We start from the raw sequence: 18,132 nt of genomic DNA on the forward strand, positions 1-18,132 counted from the left end.
CATTTTGACAAAATATCTGAAATTCAACCATTACCTCAAACTTGAGATTGTTCTACATGGTACACTTCTGAGGCTAACAACTGCTCACATTCAAAGTTGTTATGTTAGTTTGCAACTTTCATGAAAGATGACTGATAACCCTACAAGGACTGTTTTTTAACACTGAACTCTCCCATTTGTCTCTCTTTCAGGACATTGTGAGTGCTTCTAAAGATGTCTGATAGTGTCGATATTGAAGAGAAACCACCTGCCCCTCCCTTGAGAATGAACAGTAGTTCCCGAGACTCTTCATCAGTGAATCACGCCTCTAAACCGCTTCCAATGGCTCCTGAAGAGAAAAACAAGAAAGTCCGCCTGCGTTCCATCTTCCCAGGGGGAGACAAGAGTGAGTATCTCTCTCTCTCTCGCTCTGTACTTGGATAAATGCAATTTACTAATTTCCTGTGGATAAAAATACACCAGATCAGCATGGAATTAGCTTTTATTTGTCTTCTGTAGCAAACAAGAAGAAGGAAAAGGAACGTCCTGAGATATCCCTGCCCTCAGACTTTGAACACACCATTCATGTTGGCTTTGATGCTGTAACAGGAGAATTCACAGTGAGTATCGCTTTCACTGACAGTCAGGAAGAAAAACCAGGACTGATGTGCTCCTAACATTCTCCTCCCGGGCACACATTTCTAAAAAAAAAAAAAAAATCAAATTCCCTGTGGAGGTGGAGTCAACTAATAATATATTTTCCTCCACATGAGTTTGTAGTACGAGTGCTTTGAATAACAATCACTCCACCTTCCCTCTCGTGTGAAACACTGGGACCCTCGAGTGTTTTTTTTGTCATAAATTGCTGCTCAACTGCAGTTTGACTTTGCAGGTTATTCTTGTTTTATATTGTTAGCTCTGGCTGCACGGTGGCAGAGTAAGAAAGTTCCTGGTTTGAGTCCTGACAGGACAGGGTCTTTCTGTGTGGCGTTTGCATGTTCTCCATGTGTATGCATGGGTTCTCTCCTGGTACTCTGGCTTCCTCCCACAGTCCAAGAACACCCTGTTTGGTGAATTGGTGACTCTAAATTGACCTGTGTGAGAGTGAGAGTGGCTGGTTATTTGTCTGTACAAGTCAGCCCTGAAATTGACTAGCAACCAGTTTACAGTCTACCCTGCCTCTTGACCAATTACAGCTTTGGTTTGCTTCAGTCACCCATGACCCTTAATAGGATAAGCATTGCAGATAATGGATGAGTGGTTTGATCATTCTGTTTGATGTTTTTACTCTGAACTTGAAAAAAAATCTCACCAATTCTTACATATCTCCAAAACCACTTAAGGGGCACAAAAGTTCAGTTTTCAGTAGACAATGACAATCAAATTTCAAAGATAAACGATACAATTATGAACTCTCTGGTGCCAAATGTTAATTTTTGATTTTAAAAATGTGGTTCTTTAAACAGATTTTGGTTCAAGTTTGACTCTTCACATCACTGTGTCACAACTTATTGGTTAGTGTTATCATGGGCTATACATCACAAATCATATCATTTTGTTATATATGATTTCATAACACATATCAAATTACATATTGAATTGCATATAACACAGTGTATCATATGGTAGTATAAGCTTTATAGCATTATAAAGTTTACCATAAATTATATTATACCATATCGTAACATATCATACTATACTGTACCGTAACTTATCATAACACACTGTATCATAACATATCGTATTGTAACATATCGTATCGTATCATAACATATTGTATAATTTTGTATCACATCGTATCTTATTGTAGCGTAACATATCATACCGTATTGTATCATATCGCAACATATTTTATCGTATCGCATTGTAACATATCGTATCCTAACGTATCTATCGTATCGTAACATATCCTGTCGTAACATAACGTATCCTATGGTATACTATCATAACATATATCTGTTGTATCTTATTGTAGCATAACATTTCCTATCGTATCGTAACATATTGTATCTTACCATGTCACAACATATGGTATCATATCATATCATATTGTATCCTACCGTAATGCATTGTGACATATCATTTCGTATCGTAGCATATTGTATTGTTTTGTTACAAAACGTACAGTATCATAACATATTGTATCATATTGTATCATTAGCTTTTTAGCAAAATTAATTGTACTGTAAATCTTATCTTATCGTATCTTATCGTGTCATATCGTACCATATCGTATCGTATCGTATAGTACTGAATTCTAATACTGTATCTTACTTACTGTATTGAATCACATCACATTGCACCACACTTTATAGTATCCTACTCTGTTATATAATATTGTATTGTATTACATCGTGTTGTATTGTATTGTATTACATCTCTCATTGTATCACACTGTATCACATTTTATCACATAATACAGTATTGTATCGTTCCCTATCTTACTTTCCTGTATTGCATCATTTCCTCTATTTCCTGTATTGCACCACACTATATATTTTGTATTGTATTCTATTGCATCGTATCATAATGCATCTTATCGTATGGAGTAATCTTATTGTAGTGTATGGTACTGTATTGCATCGTACTGTATCCTACTACTGACCCTATAGCTGAGAAAGAATGGCTTAGAAATAATCATTCCCCTTTAAAACTAGCTCTGCACTCAGGCAGAAATACTCTGTGTGCTCCAGTCTATTTGACTTCCAAATGATAAGCATGCCTTCAACAACAAATACCTCCTTGTTTGTTTGATAAGCTGACTTTGATACGCAGTGCTCCATTAAGACTGCTTTAGACCAGGCCACTTTGATTTTATTTCTGCCATGGTTTTCAGGGAGCAAACAGTAAATTACTGTTTATTTGCTCTTTGTTCTCTGTCTGAGTAACAATTTTCAGATGAAGCCCTAACATGGTAAACAGTGGACTATTTTTACACAGATGGCTGTTTTAAATGTAAAAATATCCAGTTAACAATGAAGGCATAAATGAAACCCATTGTTGAATTATAGGTTTTGTGAATGACTCAATGTCCGTTTACAGGGATTAATGCAGAAATTGCATCCATCCATCCATCCATTGTCTTTACTGCTTATCCCATTACCATATCAGTCACATGGCTGATATACAGAAACAAACAACCACTCATACTCATACCTACAGGCAGTTTAGAGTCCCCAGTTAACCCAGCATGCTTGTCTTTGGAAGCTTGTATTGAAGTCCTGCCTAAATTCCAGTGTGAGATTGCAGAAATTGTGTACAAAAAAATCACTTCTCTTAAGTCGGACACTCATAATGCAGGAAATTCTGTATGAATGTACAGTACCCTTGTGGGGTACTATATAACGTAACCGATATTTACACAGGCAAGTACAAGACAAGTCAAAATGTCAAAAATGCAGTTTAACATGAGCAACCATTTGGATCATTGGTGCACCAACTCCCTTTTAATTCACTGATCTTGGTTGAGAAACAAGATCTTAAATATTATGCTATAAGCCAGAGTACCTAAAGGGAACCTACACATGCATGGGGAGTTTATGCAAAAAAAGGGATTCAAACCAAGAACCTTCTTGCTGTGAGACAGCAGTCCTAACCGCTGCACAACCATTCAGCCATAAATGTTTAAGTTCTGTGGTAAAAATATAGAAAGTCTCAAACAAAAACTGTCTCAAATTTGAAGAAATGTTTGTCCTTGCTACACTGTAAGACTGAACAGTTGAAGGTTGTTAGAAAAAATGTTATGTTAATGTAAAAATTCCAAACAGCTATTTTAGCTCTATTTTTCTGAGGTGATAGAACGCATCTTTAGTTTTAATTTAACAGCTCTCCATCACTTGAAGTATTTTTGTAATGATACTTAAATTATTAGACACTTTTGTATCATGAGTGAACACTGAATATGATGAAGATGACTTCCTGATTCAATGAGCACAATTCAGTTACTCTCACAAGTATTCATTTTGGCAGCTATTTTTAATCTTTGTCTCAGTCTTATCCTTCAGATTAAATGCCTTTTAGTTTTAGTCATATTTTAGTCATCCCTACCCTTTATAGTTTTAGTCGATGAAAACTCCAGGGCATTTTAGTCTAGTTTTAGTCCTGTGTCCCAGTGCATCATTGTATTGCACACAGTCTCTCGTGCTTCTATTTATTGGGTTGTTAATGCTGCTTTTTATGATTGATCTGAATGTATGTCTTGACTGCTGGCTGCAAAACAAATTGACCTTCACAGGGATAAGTCTGCCCACCTTCAGTGGCATGATGTTCAAGATTAAAGTGTTGAAAAACACAAGGGAAAATTGCAGTGTATGAAGAACATGCAGCTTTATGACAAGTACTTAAACATGTTGTTTTGAGTTGGACTCAAACGTAATTATTAAGTGTAGGGAAGTTTGCACAGTGTAGTTTAACCTAAAAATAGTTAAGATAACATAAATATACAAGTACAATTGAGTTGATATAACTTAAAATGGCTGAGTACCTTCTGCTAGGAAAATTCTGTTTTTCAGAGAGTATAACTAAATATTTACGTACGTCAGTTGCCATCTTTTGAGTACAATTGGGTAATTTGAGTACCATTACAAAAATATTTGTAGCAACTGACTACTGTTGACATAAACATGTGTCCTATTAACTCAGAAAAAAAGAGTTGAAATAGCTTTTCTTAATTTTAAAGTTAACAAAACTAATTTTCAACAACTTTTAACTGTTTGGCCTCGCAGTTTAGTTGGTTTCACTGTTCACTGATGATCAAATGTGTTTTGGAAGGCTTTATCAACCTTTATTGGCACTATTAACAAACTTTCTTTTTGTTTGCTCAGGGTATCCCAGAGCAGTGGGCACGGCTCCTTCAGACCTCAAACATCACCAAACTGGAGCAGAAGAAGAACCCACAGGCTGTGCTGGACGTGTTAAAGTTCTACGACTCCAAAGAGACCGTCAACAACCAGAAATATATGAGCTTCACCTCGGGAGGTAAGCATATTGCACACACACATGTGTCAATATAATTTTCTTTAGGTTCTGACATCTAAGAAAGTCTCACCTCTATTGATGTTCCTTCTATTTCAGACAAGTCAGCACATGGGTACATAGCAGCAAACACACTGGTGAGTATCAAAACTTACTTTGGATGGTTTCCATTTCATTCTGAATAGCACATTTTATCGCTAGTTTTCCATAAAACACTAGGAATAACAATCTGGTAAAATAGTTTGTGTTTATAATAATACCTAACTGATATATGAAGCTGAGTTTTAAAGGATTTGTGTTCATCAAACAGACTTCTTTTATATTATTCTCAATATTTCTTGATGGTGTGATATTGTATCAGAACACTGCCTTTCATAATTGTCTCTACCTCCTTCACCATGCTCTTTCTCTGCTGTATTTCATTGCATTTAAAACCTCTTAAATCTTTGTAATTTATGAAGGTAAATTTCATTTTATCTGCATGTACTGACTTGTAAGGTAAGTTGAAACATTATGAGGGTTTATATCATCTTCTTAAACCTGAGACAAATTGCACATCTGTGTCAGCAACACAGTAAATCCTTCTACTTTTTCCTCTTTATAGTAGTATCTATGATAGACTGTGTTACTTCCCCTGCAGGTTTTTTTTCAAACAGACTTTAGCCTCTAATGGGCTAAACATGCACGTTCCCCTCTGGAGGCTAACTGCAGTGTAAAGCCCTGAATTTTCCATACGTGCCGATCAGTTTGAGGCTCCTGCAGAAAACGACGAGCCGCTCATTGTTTATTTTTCCAATCTGCACTACTTAACCAGATTTTGAAACAGCTATAGACAAGCTCCAGTGGAGGCTCAGCGGCATCTAGAGGGACTCCCGCTGTGCTGACCTCATTCCTGGCTTTGACCAGAGTAATCTAAGCTTTGAATGCCTCGGCCTGAACACACTCAGCCGGGAGAAGAAGTGGAGTCCAAGCCTGTTCAGTGGGATTCACTGCCCCCTGGGCAAACTACAATAGACTCCCTTAATGCAGGGCTATTGCCTGAGAGAGCTCTTTGCCACTGAGGGGCAGGCTGGTGTGGCAGTGTGTCTAAAAGGTTGTGCTAGCCCAGTGAGGGTTTTAAAGAGCATCTCTCAGCGGTGCACGGCCTGCAGAGGTGACTCAGCAATTGGCTGCAGTGTCACAGACTTCATCCCAGTGTTGCGCTGTTCTGTCGCACTGTTGCAGATGAGCATCACTGCAGGAACGTACCAATATTGATCAATAGTAGAAGCACCATGACTTGTCACAGAAATGCAAACCTACCCTAAGCTACCTGTTATTCTATGGCTGACTTATTCGATCACCAGCGTAGACTAACCTTCAAGATAAGTCAATAAACCAGAGATGGAGTTTTTTTCCCTTCACGTCTCGCTCTCTTTAAGAGGCTATATGAAAAGGTCATTTTTTGAAGCCATTTCTTTGTTTTAACAAAATTTACTTGTCTGATTTAAGATTTACAAAGACTAGAACTTTCCCAAGCCACTTTATGAATATTATTTGGATGTAAGATAAGGAACTCTTGATTAGTTTTATTGTTGAAGCATCACATTCAGCCAGATATTTGTGTTTTCAGCCACCTGCCTCACCTTGACCTTAGTTCAACACACATTAAAAATGCTGAAAACTGAGCTGAAGGGGCACTGTGATGCATCCTAATGCAACCACCAGATGAACAAAATGTAATAGTCTAGCTAAGGTTTAAATAATATAATCTAAGCCTTACTGTTTGCCATTGATGCCCACCCTAACAGGTTTAATATTGTTGTTATTGTCACATAAATCACTTAAGCCAGATCAAAGATGAATATTTTGGTAATAAGCAAACAATTTGGTTTCATTTCAAGCTGATTGCTTACAATTAATCTGTAGTTTATACGGATCTGTTTCTGCCACTATGTTGATGCTTTAAGCGGTTATTAACTTGTTTTTTTCTGTGCTGGAGTAACATGTGAGGAGTTTCCTTTGTTGAGCAAAAAGCTTTTCTATAATTTTCCATTCAACCACTAATACCAAACAAAGGGATATTTAAATTACATGTTTGGTTGATTATTCAATCAATGCAGATAACTTAGATTCTTTCCATACAGCTGGAACTCTTTGCATATCAGAGATTGTGAGATTTATGATATATCATTATGTGTGTCTTTGACATTATTGCTATGGTTTGCAAAGCCGTATAATCCAGAATAATGTATGGATGCCTAAGATGTTTTTTCTGTGTCATTTCTAATGCTTAACTTTGACAGAGATGATAATAGTTTAGGGCAAACAAACATAAATTTATAATAAACTGCAAAAATTAAAAAAGTTTTGCACAGATTTTCATATGACTGTACGTCTGCCTCTGAATAGGTTGACTCTACAGCCATTCTACAGCCTAGTTTATTACCCATAATCTGTAGCTCTTTAGCCTGCTACCAGCTCTTTGATATGCTCACAACCTGACTGCGAACTGATTAGAGGCATACCGTATTACTCACAGGCTGTGCATAAAATTGCATACCTCATGGCAGTGGCTGCAAAGCTGTTCAGTGAAGATGCTTAAACATCACAGGGGAATATTCCACAGTGTAACACTGTCCTCTCTGCCATTCACAAGCTCAGTAAGCGAACTACATGCGCATGACACAGCTGTGTTTACCTCCCACTGGTACACATTTGCGTGTCAACTGGTAGGGGAGAAACAGAAACAGTGCAGATGCTTTGGGGATATTTTTTATGGTCACAAGAGAGAAAGGAAAATAGGGCAGGTTTTCAGCAACAGATTACTTTAAAAAAGGTAACTAATTCTGTTACATAAATTACAAAAGTGAAGCATTAAGTGGCTCCAATCAACAAACAAGTAGCCTCAATACTCAAAATCACAACTTCGAGTGTTTTGCCCCCAACACTGCTCATGAGAAAAGTAATGACTAAGTTCAATAACCGTCAGTGACACTAACAGATTTTCCCTTGTGGCAAAGTACAACTTCCCTCCCTCTTAAACAATGTATTTTTAAGATGAATAGTGAAACACCGGTTTCATTACAATTCTTTCCTACCAGTTAAAGCAATGTGACATTGAAAACTGTCAAGTTCTAACTTAATAAAGACAAGTTTCTAGCATAATGTGTGCCAGAAACTAAGAAAATGAAATCCTTGATTTTTGCACATTTGTAACTCTGACTATGAAAGTGCATTAAAAGCAGGACGTGATTTTTTTTTCTAATTTTTAGTTTTCTAGTAGGTTGCATCTTTACTACATTGTCAGAGAAAGTGAAATAAGCTGCAAGTATTTGATAAAAAATAATAAAACATCTGAATAAAAACACATTCAAAACTGAATAGAAGTCATAAAGTTTAGAGAATTTTTTTTTGACTTTGCACGAGGTTCTCAGTTAGCAGGATTTATCTCTATCATGTCTTCTCCTCATGCTGTGAGTGTTTGGAGGAAATTTGCGGACCCTGATGTCCATCCCTCGGTTGCGTACCCCCCTGCCCTCCCCCTCTTTCCCCTCTGAATACTCCTAAACACTGTGTGGGTTTGTTTTGAGTAAAACCTCCCATTTTCAACCTTCACATTCAGAACCGGCTGCTGTCATCTGGGCCTCCTGTCAGCCTTAGAACCTGCAGCGCGTTATTTGACAAGGTAACTCCTCCATATTACTTTCCACATGATGTTTCTCTGCATTGGCTTCGAAGCTAAATTTGATCTTCTACTTTCACAAAAGTACCTATAATTATTTTATTCTAGAGCCATCATCACTCTCTGTATTGGAATCTCATGGGGGATATGATTGGATCTTTTATTTTTTAAGTTTTTCAGATGTATTTATTATCTTCCCCAAGAGCACCTCCTACCTTTTCTGTGTAATGGACGCTCTCTGAAATGGCAGGGCAGGGGCGCATGCCACAGAGGGTTGTGATGACTGTCAAACTGCATGTATGAGCTCATAAAACTTACAGTTTGATCCACATTCCCGATAATGTGCCTGTAACTTCATCACCATTGCAGACATTACCGCATGGCTCTGCGATAAAAAACACATGGCACTGCTTAAAGTTAGTCTCATTTCTGCACTGCAGTCTTGGCCCAGCCCCTTCCCCCCACCCCCTTTTTCTTGGAGCAGGTCAGAGGCCCAGTATGTCTGAATGAAGGACTGGGACTTTCCTTCAGCCAGACCCCTTTCCCTTTAATCACTAGAACTAAGCTGCACTGCTTCATTTATGCATGACGAGACTGGAAATGGATGAAATGTTTCCATTCCAAAAGAGGAAGATGATCCAAGGCTAGCAGAGTTTTGGATGGGGGAAATAAAGGCTGAGCATTAGGCATAATAAATATGCCTGAGGCTTTTGAATAAGACTCATTGAAAGATATCTTCCACATGCAGAGGAAGTCCATCACCATATTGCTCATAAGTGCAATGTGGCTGCATGTTTTCTCCTGTAGCACAGTTCCATATGAAGCAGTTTGATACTTAGAAACCCTCGGCTAGATCGCACTAAACAGCACCTTTCTCTTTTAATGCTTTTCTTTGTAGCTCTCACCGGACTCATAACACTTCCTTCCACTACTAACAAATGTTCCTGATAATTTAACCCCATTCATTATGTTTTGTTGAACTGCTACAGGGTACAGTTTCGCAGCAGATAAACTCCATGTGGATCTGACGTGCTCATATGACTATGAATACTGTGAAAATGTGTGGTTTAGTTTTACACTTTGATGCCGTTGATAAAATCAGGGAATAATTTACGGTGCATTTAGAATGTGTTCAGACCCCCTTTTTCAGTTTTCCTATGTTGCAGCCTGATGCTGTGGTAAAAAAAAAAAAACATTTTTATTTTCATTAACCTGCACTCAGTACCCCATCATAACAAAGTGGAAGGAGAATTTAAGAAATTTCTGTAAATCTATTAAAAATAAAAAACTGAAGTATCTCATTTACATAAGTGGTCAAATGCTTTACAAAAAACTTAGCTCATGTTCCTCCCATTTCTCTTGATCTTTGCTGAGATGATTTGGAAAGGCACACACCTCTCTATAGAAGGCCTCACAGCTGACAATGCTTATTAGAGCACAAACCAAGCCATGAGGTCCAAGGAACTGCAGAGCTGCAGAGCTCAGAGACAGAATTGTTGCAGGTACAGATCTCGGGAAGGCTACAAAACCATTGTGTAACACCGATGGTTCCCAAGAGCACAGTGGCCTCCATAATTCTCAAAGGGAAGAAGTTTGGCACAACCAGGACTTTTTCCAGGAGCTGGTCATCAGGTCAAACTGAGCAATGGAGGGAGAAAGGCTTCAGTAAGAGAGAGAGAACCTGAAGGTCACTCTAACTGAGCTCCAGAGATCCTGTGTGGAGATGGGACAAAGTTCCAGAAGAACAATCATCACTGCACCCTTCCACTGATGTGGCTTGACAGAAACCTCTCCTCATTGCAAAAACACAAAGGGTGTTGATTAACAAGAATAAAGAATATTTTTTTCTATTATATCATCAGACTGCAACAAAACAAAACTGAAAAAAAGTGAATGTTGTCTGAATACTTCCTGAATGCACTGTACCTACTGTGTATTTCAGCTGTGATTTATCTTCTTAAAGTCCATGTAAAGGAATAAAAAATGTGTTTTTAATTTTCATGCAACTGAAAACTATGTCAGTAACCACCTGGTCAACTTTCAGTCATGAAAAATTGCCAAATATATGAAATTAAGTTTCAAAACGGTGAAACTTTAAGCAGTAATCTCTACTCTGGGATGCTATGGGCATCTTCATTTGATGCCAAAACCACTCCCACTCATGGGAAAAACATGCCTCTTTCAACCGTCAAAAAATGGCCAGACAAAGGAGGGTGTGTAACAGCAGATTATCTAATAACTGTGCATCATGTAATAACTCGACAAAATATCAAATATTACCTCATTATGTAATTATACCCACATTTTGTTATGTTCTGCCACCTTCCATGAAAGACATCCTAAATACATTTTGAAATAAAGTGCATGGTTTTCTATGTATTTGTATAATGCATGTCATAACACAGTGTCAATTTCTCTGGTAAAACATTATTCTATCCTTACAAAACTAACTAAAAAACCATAAAGACCAAATCTCCTTAGTTACAGTCTTTGACAGCAGCAGACTGACTGCCAAGCACACCCAGGCCTGAAGAGTCGCCTCTTTGGATGTACTTTTAAAAATTGTATTTTTACTTTTTCTGGTCCTTCTAAGGTCCTGCCCCTGACAAGTATCCCCAATACTGAAAAAGCACTAAAACTGATGCTAAAACTGATTAAAACATACAAAAAATAAACTAAAATTTAAAGTAAAAAGTAACAACTAAAATAAAAATGAAGAATATCACAGAATGTAGCAGATTATTCCAGGAAGTAGGGTTATTAAAAGTATATCACATTTTTACAAGTTAATGCACAATGCACTAGTACAGGATCTCTCTGACTGCAGTATTGGCCACCAGAGCCAGACTTAAAACTATAGAACACTGACCCTTTCATCTTGAGGGATTTTGAAAAGGCTGACTGCTTCTTCAAATTTTGGCATCCAGGGAAGATGCACTCATGGAATAAAGTCTTGACTAGCTAGCAAATCTACAGACTGTAATGCTGGAACTTGTGATCAGGGGAAATTAAGAGGCTAAAGTGCTCCTTTCTTTTGTATTATTGTAGCTCTGGAGGGTTGGATTGTGCTGAAGAAGCCCAGTGCATCATTAATCCCCCCGTTCAGCCCCAGACAAACAAACCTGAACTTTAAAGTGATGGAAAATTTTCTGGTCCGGTTCAGATCAAAGATTACTAATGCAGATAAATATTTGAGGTCACTGATGGGGACAGTTGGGGCTGTATGAACCGAGCTGTTGCCTTTCAGATCAGCCTGGCTGATGGCATTTCCTGCAATTCACTTTGTTAAATTGCAGTTGTTGTTGTAAGTTATAAGCAAATAAATATTAAATGGGAGACCATGTGATTTATTTTGGAAATGATTACGTCTACTTTATTTTAAATAAAGTTTTTGTCACGGAAACTTCGGCCTGATGAACACACCTGTCCCGTCCTTCAGCTGTGCACGTAAGCAGGACACAGCACTATACTAGCTAAGATATGAGAAATTCAAGGCTGTTGTGGCTAAATCTGTCCATGTAGATATCGTAGTCATTACAAAACTGAGCTAGCAAAGCATTTTGTTTATATGTGGCATGAAATAACACTACCATGCTACGAAGGGGAAATAGTGATGAATCTTTCTCATGCAGAAACCTAATTTTACAAATTACCATGAGGACAGAAATACAGAAAAAAAGCCGTGAATGTGCAGTACTGCCCTTCTTGTAGAGACAGATTTATTGCGCAGTAACTTCCAAAATAAATTGCTTACTATTACAGTCATTTCTACAGAAGCGATTCATCGTCTCTCCCAGTTGCATAGGTGCACTGCATCAGCTGTTAAAATGTTGCAGAGTTGCCTGCCACAAGCAGCAGTGAGTTTCAGCTCTTCTTGTTGCAAGTCTCTGGTTTGAACTGGACTTTAGATCCATAAGTCAGAAAAATATAGCCCCCAGTTTTTACACATTTATTACTTCTTTTCCTTACATATCTAATATAATGATAATATTTATTTGATTGCACTTTTTAATACAAGTAACAAAGTGCTTCACATAACATATATCAAGTCAGAGCAGATTATTAACCAACAGAATCGTACAAAGAAACACCAAATATTAAAAACAATAGCATGAGAGATAAACATCAACAACAGATTAAAATCAGAGTGTAAAACCTTTTTAGTTCAAGAATGTCTAGGGTAGAGAAATGAAATGCAGGACTGACTCTCTGGTTGGCTTTAAGTCTGATTTCTGCTTTACATGGACTTTAAACTTACTTCAAACCGTATACATGTCTGTATTTAGGTTTGCAGGATGTTTACAGTGTTAACAGCCTCTCAAAGATAAAGCGATTATTGCCTTTAGTGTTGGGAAAATTTTTAGACTCTGCACACACCCTACTCAATCCCTGCTGCTACATGCCACATGATTCCACACTTACTTACATCTCTGCCCTCCAGGGAGCCAAAACATCATCGTCAGAGCCCCCCATCGCTCCCCCTGTGTCAGAAGAAGAGGATGAGGAGGAAGAGGAAGAGGAGGAGGAAGAGGAAGAAGAGGATGATGACGACGAGCTGCCTCCGGTCATTGCACCTCGGCCCGAGCACACCAAATCTGTGAGTTTTTTAAATATTTTTTTGATCATTCAGCTGCAAAAGGGAATATTCGGCATTTAATTTTTTTTTTCCACCCTTGTAGATTTACACACGCTCTGTAATGGATCCACCAAAGCCCCCCACCCCTGTGAAAGAAGTACCGACCCCTCCAGAGTCCCAAGTCCAGCCGGAGAACACGTCCAACACTATGTACCGTAACACTGACCGCCAGAGGAAGAAGTCCAAAATGACAGATGAGGAGATCTTGGAGAGACTTAGTGAGTGAAGTCAGGGCTGTGTTCGTATTTTGAATTACTGAGAAGACACTTGCAGTCAGAATTTATTTTCCCATATTTTTTTTTGTTAATTAACTGTCCAGTTATATTTCCATAAATGAATGTTTAAGTCTATCCTTGAACCTTAATCTGCTATAAAATCATTTCATATTTAATTGAAAGCTCTTTTTTAGAAGTTTTGATATGTTAATGAGACAGACTGATATCGATAGTCAAATCTCTATCATATCATATCTAGATAGTTATTTTTATATCTGTCACCACTGCTGTGATATAGGTATCCTGGCAAGGCATGCTTTTTTTAAAAACCCCAGTCATACATTAAACAGTTCAAAATGCACAGAAGTAGTTGCAAAGAACTGGTCACCAATGTAAACATATTTACTGTGTGTATGCTTTAAAGGAACAGCTGGATGCCTGACAGGGGTGGAACTCTTCAAAATACATTTACTTACTTTCATTGAGTGGCTCCTTTGTGCACTTTTACTTTTTTGTGTAGTTTTTAAGATCTGCTCTTTTATTTTAGCATAAGCGTATGTTGTTGAAAGTATTGTGCTTGGACTACATAGCATCTGTTATTGTGTTTCTGTCTCTTGCCCTCTTGACAGCTGGGATTGGCTCCAGTTCCCCCAAGCCTGAATCATGTAGGCTGTATAGATGGTTACTATGGCAACTATTTAAAGCTACACTATATGACCAAAGTAATCAGAAGCCTGTCCATTATACCAGAAGGGTATTTCACATACATGTTTTTTCTATAATATGGAGTTGGCTCCCTTTGCAGCTATTACAGCCTCTCGTTTTCTTGGACAGCTTTCCACAAGATTTTGGAGTGTTTCTGTGGGAATTTGTGCCCATTCATCTGTAGAGCATTTATGAGCTCATGCACTGATGTTGACCTGACTTCTAATCTCTGTTCCAGTTCATCCCAAAGGTGCTTGATGGGTTTGAGGTTAGGGTTCTGTGTGGGCCAGTCAATTTCTTCCTCACCAAAGTCATCAAACAAACCTTATAGTCATTGTTTTGTGCACTGGGGCACAGCCATGTTGGAATAGAATAGGGCCTTCCCTAAACTGTTGCCACACAGTAGGAAGCATTGCATTGTCCAAATTTTCTAGTCTGCTGAAGCATTAAGATTGTCCTTCACAGGAGATAAGGGGCCTAGCTCAAACCCTGAAAAACAGCCCCATACTATTATCCCTCTTCCTGCAAACTTCACAGTTGGCACAATGCAGTCAGGCAGGTCATGTTCTTCTGGCATCTGCTGAACCCAGATCGCCCATCTAACTGCCAAACAGAGAAGTGTGATTTGACACTCCAGAGAACGTGTTCCCACTGCTCTATGGTCCAGTGTCAGTGTGCTTTACACCACTCCATCCAATGCTTGGCATTGGACTTGATGATGTGAGCTTTGCATACAGCTGCTTACCCATGGAAAGGGTTTCCATGAAGCTCCTGCTGCACAGTTCAGCCAGTGGAAGTTCAGAACTCTTCAGCTATGGAATCAGGAGAGCACTGGTGGCTTTTGTAGAAGGTGTTGACCCCACTCTGTGATTTTACGTGTTTCTTATGCTTCGTGTTGCTGTTGTTCCTAAACGTTTCCGCTTTCTAATAATATCACTTACAGCTGACTGTGGGATATTCAGCAGAGATGAAATTTAATGAACCATCTTATTGCAAAGGTGGCATCCATCACAGTCCCAAGCTTGAAGTCACTGAGCTCTTCAGATTGACACATTTTGTATCAAAAATGACTGGAGAATGGCTAAGGGTTTGATTTCATACACCTGTGACACCTGAATTCAATAATTAACAAGTATGGCCAAGTACTTTTGTCCATATGGAGTGGTTCAGTTTATTGTCACACGAAGGTCAGTAGAACATAATGAGAGAGAGTCTCCATTCCCTCCAAAGTGAATCATTTTTACTTTTATATAGTGGTATAGATCAGTGATTTTATTTTTGTTAGTTAATTTTAAGAGAAAAGTTAAGTCAAGTTCAATCAAACTAGCTGTTCTTTTCTTTAACAAGATGTTTTTGTACTCTTTCCACCCCTGATATTTGGTTTTCAGTGTCTGGTTTTACTTTCAGAGCTGTGAATTTGTATGCTTAGAAAATGATTAAAAATAAAAAGGAACAGGAAGCACAGATGTAATCAAATTTAGGCAGAAAGGTCTTTTTTCTGTTTCTATTGATTGTAGCCTTCCCTTGACAGCTTCAGATCAGTATCTTGCAGATGCTAGAAGTAGAGATGAACTCAGAGTAGCTGCACACATCTGAAATAGAAGAGCAGAAAAGGTTTTGCAGTGATGTATTCTGTGTGTTTGTATGAAAGCCGTCATGGCTGTGTGCGCCCACACAGGCTCAAGCTCTATCATTATTTATCTTGATGTGTTTTCTCTCTGACTCAGGGAGTATCGTGAGCGTGGGGGATCCCAAAAAGAAGTACACACGCTTCGAGAAAATAGGACAAGGGTAAGTCTGTCCATGATCAGGAAGCAGCGGTCACAGTTATTGAAATGAAACGATTTTAAGGATCAGTCGCTCTCTGCAGGAGAGAGGGAGCTGCAGTGACCAGGGAGGGTGAGGTTGAATGACTGAGGAGAAAGTAAGAAGAGAGGAAATGAGAAGTGTATCCTGAAATGGCCAAGAGCCAGATTAGCTCAGCCTCTCTCTCTCACTCTCTCTTCTTGTCTTTCAGTTTTTAAATGCTGCTGCTCTCCTCTCACTCCCCCTGTTCACCCCACATCCGCAAAGCAGATAAAACTGTGTACTTCTTATCTGTTCACGCTCTCTGTTTCTATATTTGATCAGGAAGCTGCTATCTGAAACAGGAGATAACTGTCTGCTTATTAGTCCCAGGAACTGTACTTCATTATTCAGAGCTTCTGATAGGACGCAGGTGAAGCTGACAACAAGAGAAAGAGAGAAATACCACAGGCTTTAAATCAAAGCTCAAGGTTTTTGAGTATCAGGAGTTTCACCTCCAAATAAGGAGAGATTGGCTGCATACCATTCCTTTGACCAGCTTTGTATGCTCAGAACTGCTCAGGTTATTTAATAACAGATATGTTTCTGGGGCACAGATTACTATCAGTTTTTAACCAATAAGAAGTTAGCTATTTTTATGATGCTGCTGTGCTGCAATATTTTTATGACGTTATTAAAACTAAAGCTTGTGATGTTTTTATTAAATATATTTTAAACACACAGACACTGTACCTCAGCACACAGCTTCCCCTCTCCTGTTCTAACTTGGTGTAGCCCAGTATTCATTTTTTTCTGCCATTTTAAATTTTAGTCTTAGTCTGAAGATTAAAATATTCTTTAGTTTTAGTCACATTTTAGTCACGTCTACCCTTCATAATTTAAACTCAGTAACATTTTAGTCCAGTTTTAGTCAATAAAAAGCCCTTACAGTTTAGTCTTTACTTTTATTCAAAGGATTTATTGTCCTTTCCCTGAACCTTTAACCAAATCCTGTGTTCTACCTCCCAAACCTGGAATCCCTGCTCTCTACAGCTGATGCATTTTGATGGATTTGCCCAAAATGGAAAAATAATACATAAAATAATAAAATAAAATATGGATTTTTAATATCCACCAAAAACTAACTTATATTTTTGTCTTGTTTTAATCTCCTTGATTAAACGTAATCTTACTTTTAGTCAGTTTTTGTCACCAAATATCTATTTTTAGCTAGTCTAGTCTTCCCAAACAGAGGAAAAAAAGTCAGGACTCAAAAGTCTCCTTTTAGGTTATGGTATTACTGGTTCAGGAAGTATTAGACACATAAAACTTGTTTCAACAAGCAGTCTTTACTGTTTATTTTCAGCAATTATTTTTTGGTCATAGTTTTAGTCTGCGAATTTAACAAAGGTTTGGCTACTTGTACGACAGATCTCTATTCAGGTATGCAGCCGAAGTTGATTTTGTTCTCAATTCAGAAAAAAAAAAAACAGAAAACGTATTTTCTTCAGTTTGAGAATTGCATTTGTTCTCTTTGAATTGTACTCCAGCTAGGAAACTCTCCCATTCTTCCCTTTATAAACAACGTCTTTGAGGGGAAGGGGCTGTCTCCATCCCCCCACCTGCTGGCTTCAGTTATACAGGGAGGGGCTCATGTGGGGGAAAAAAGTATGAAGCATGTTGGAGCTACAGAGTGGAACATTAACAAGCTGAAAGAAATGCTGGCACCTCATTGTGAACACAGAGCTGGGAACGACAAACCCTGAGAAATTCATTTCTCAAGTGATATCTTTAATTATGTCGTTGATATCTTCTGCATCTATGTAGAAAATGCTGCAAGGTTTTTATAAATTATACTTAAGGATGAAAAACCCCTACAGCTTTGGTCATTGGTTTAACAAGGGCTGATTCTTGCACCTTAACAATGGATTTCACAACATTCAAATAAAGGATTCTCATGTTTGTATTTTATTTGCAGAAAATGACAAGTGGTTAAAACAGCAAGATATGAAGTTTTTATCTTCTTTCATCCATCTTGGCATGCCCTCCACCACTCTTTCACATTGCTATTAGGTTATGCCAATCATCATACAAATAATTAGACACTTTATCTTATGTTCAGTTTAAATCAAAAACTAGAATTAGAAATTATACATGCACAAAAGAATTATAAA

The 18,132-nt window shown here is 38.1% G+C and overlaps 1 protein-coding gene across 4 annotated transcripts in view; it reads left to right on the plus strand.

Annotated features, from left to right (window-relative positions):
• LOC121518767 (serine/threonine-protein kinase PAK 3) overlaps positions 1-18,132 on the plus strand; it is a 66,845-nt gene that overhangs the window by 35,306 nt on the left and 13,407 nt on the right. For 3 of the 4 annotated variants that reach the window (XM_041801350.1, XM_041801351.1, XM_041801352.1), the window contains exons 2-9: positions 192-385; positions 499-599; positions 4,803-4,956; positions 5,053-5,090; positions 8,558-8,620; positions 13,059-13,214; positions 13,297-13,471; positions 15,901-15,964. In XM_041801350.1, coding sequence (XP_041657284.1) covers positions 214-385; positions 499-599; positions 4,803-4,956; positions 5,053-5,090; positions 8,558-8,620; positions 13,059-13,214; positions 13,297-13,471; positions 15,901-15,964 — 923 coding nt within the window. In that variant the 5' untranslated portion in view covers positions 192-213. The remainder of the gene's footprint in view (positions 1-191; positions 386-498; positions 600-4,802; positions 4,957-5,052; positions 5,091-8,557; positions 8,621-13,058; positions 13,215-13,296; positions 13,472-15,900; positions 15,965-18,132) is intronic. The other variant, XM_041801353.1, reaches the window with a different exon arrangement.

Source organism: Cheilinus undulatus, linkage group 12, assembly GCF_018320785.1.
Source record: "Cheilinus undulatus linkage group 12, ASM1832078v1, whole genome shotgun sequence".
Taxonomy (NCBI): Eukaryota; Metazoa; Chordata; class Actinopteri; order Labriformes; family Labridae; genus Cheilinus; species Cheilinus undulatus.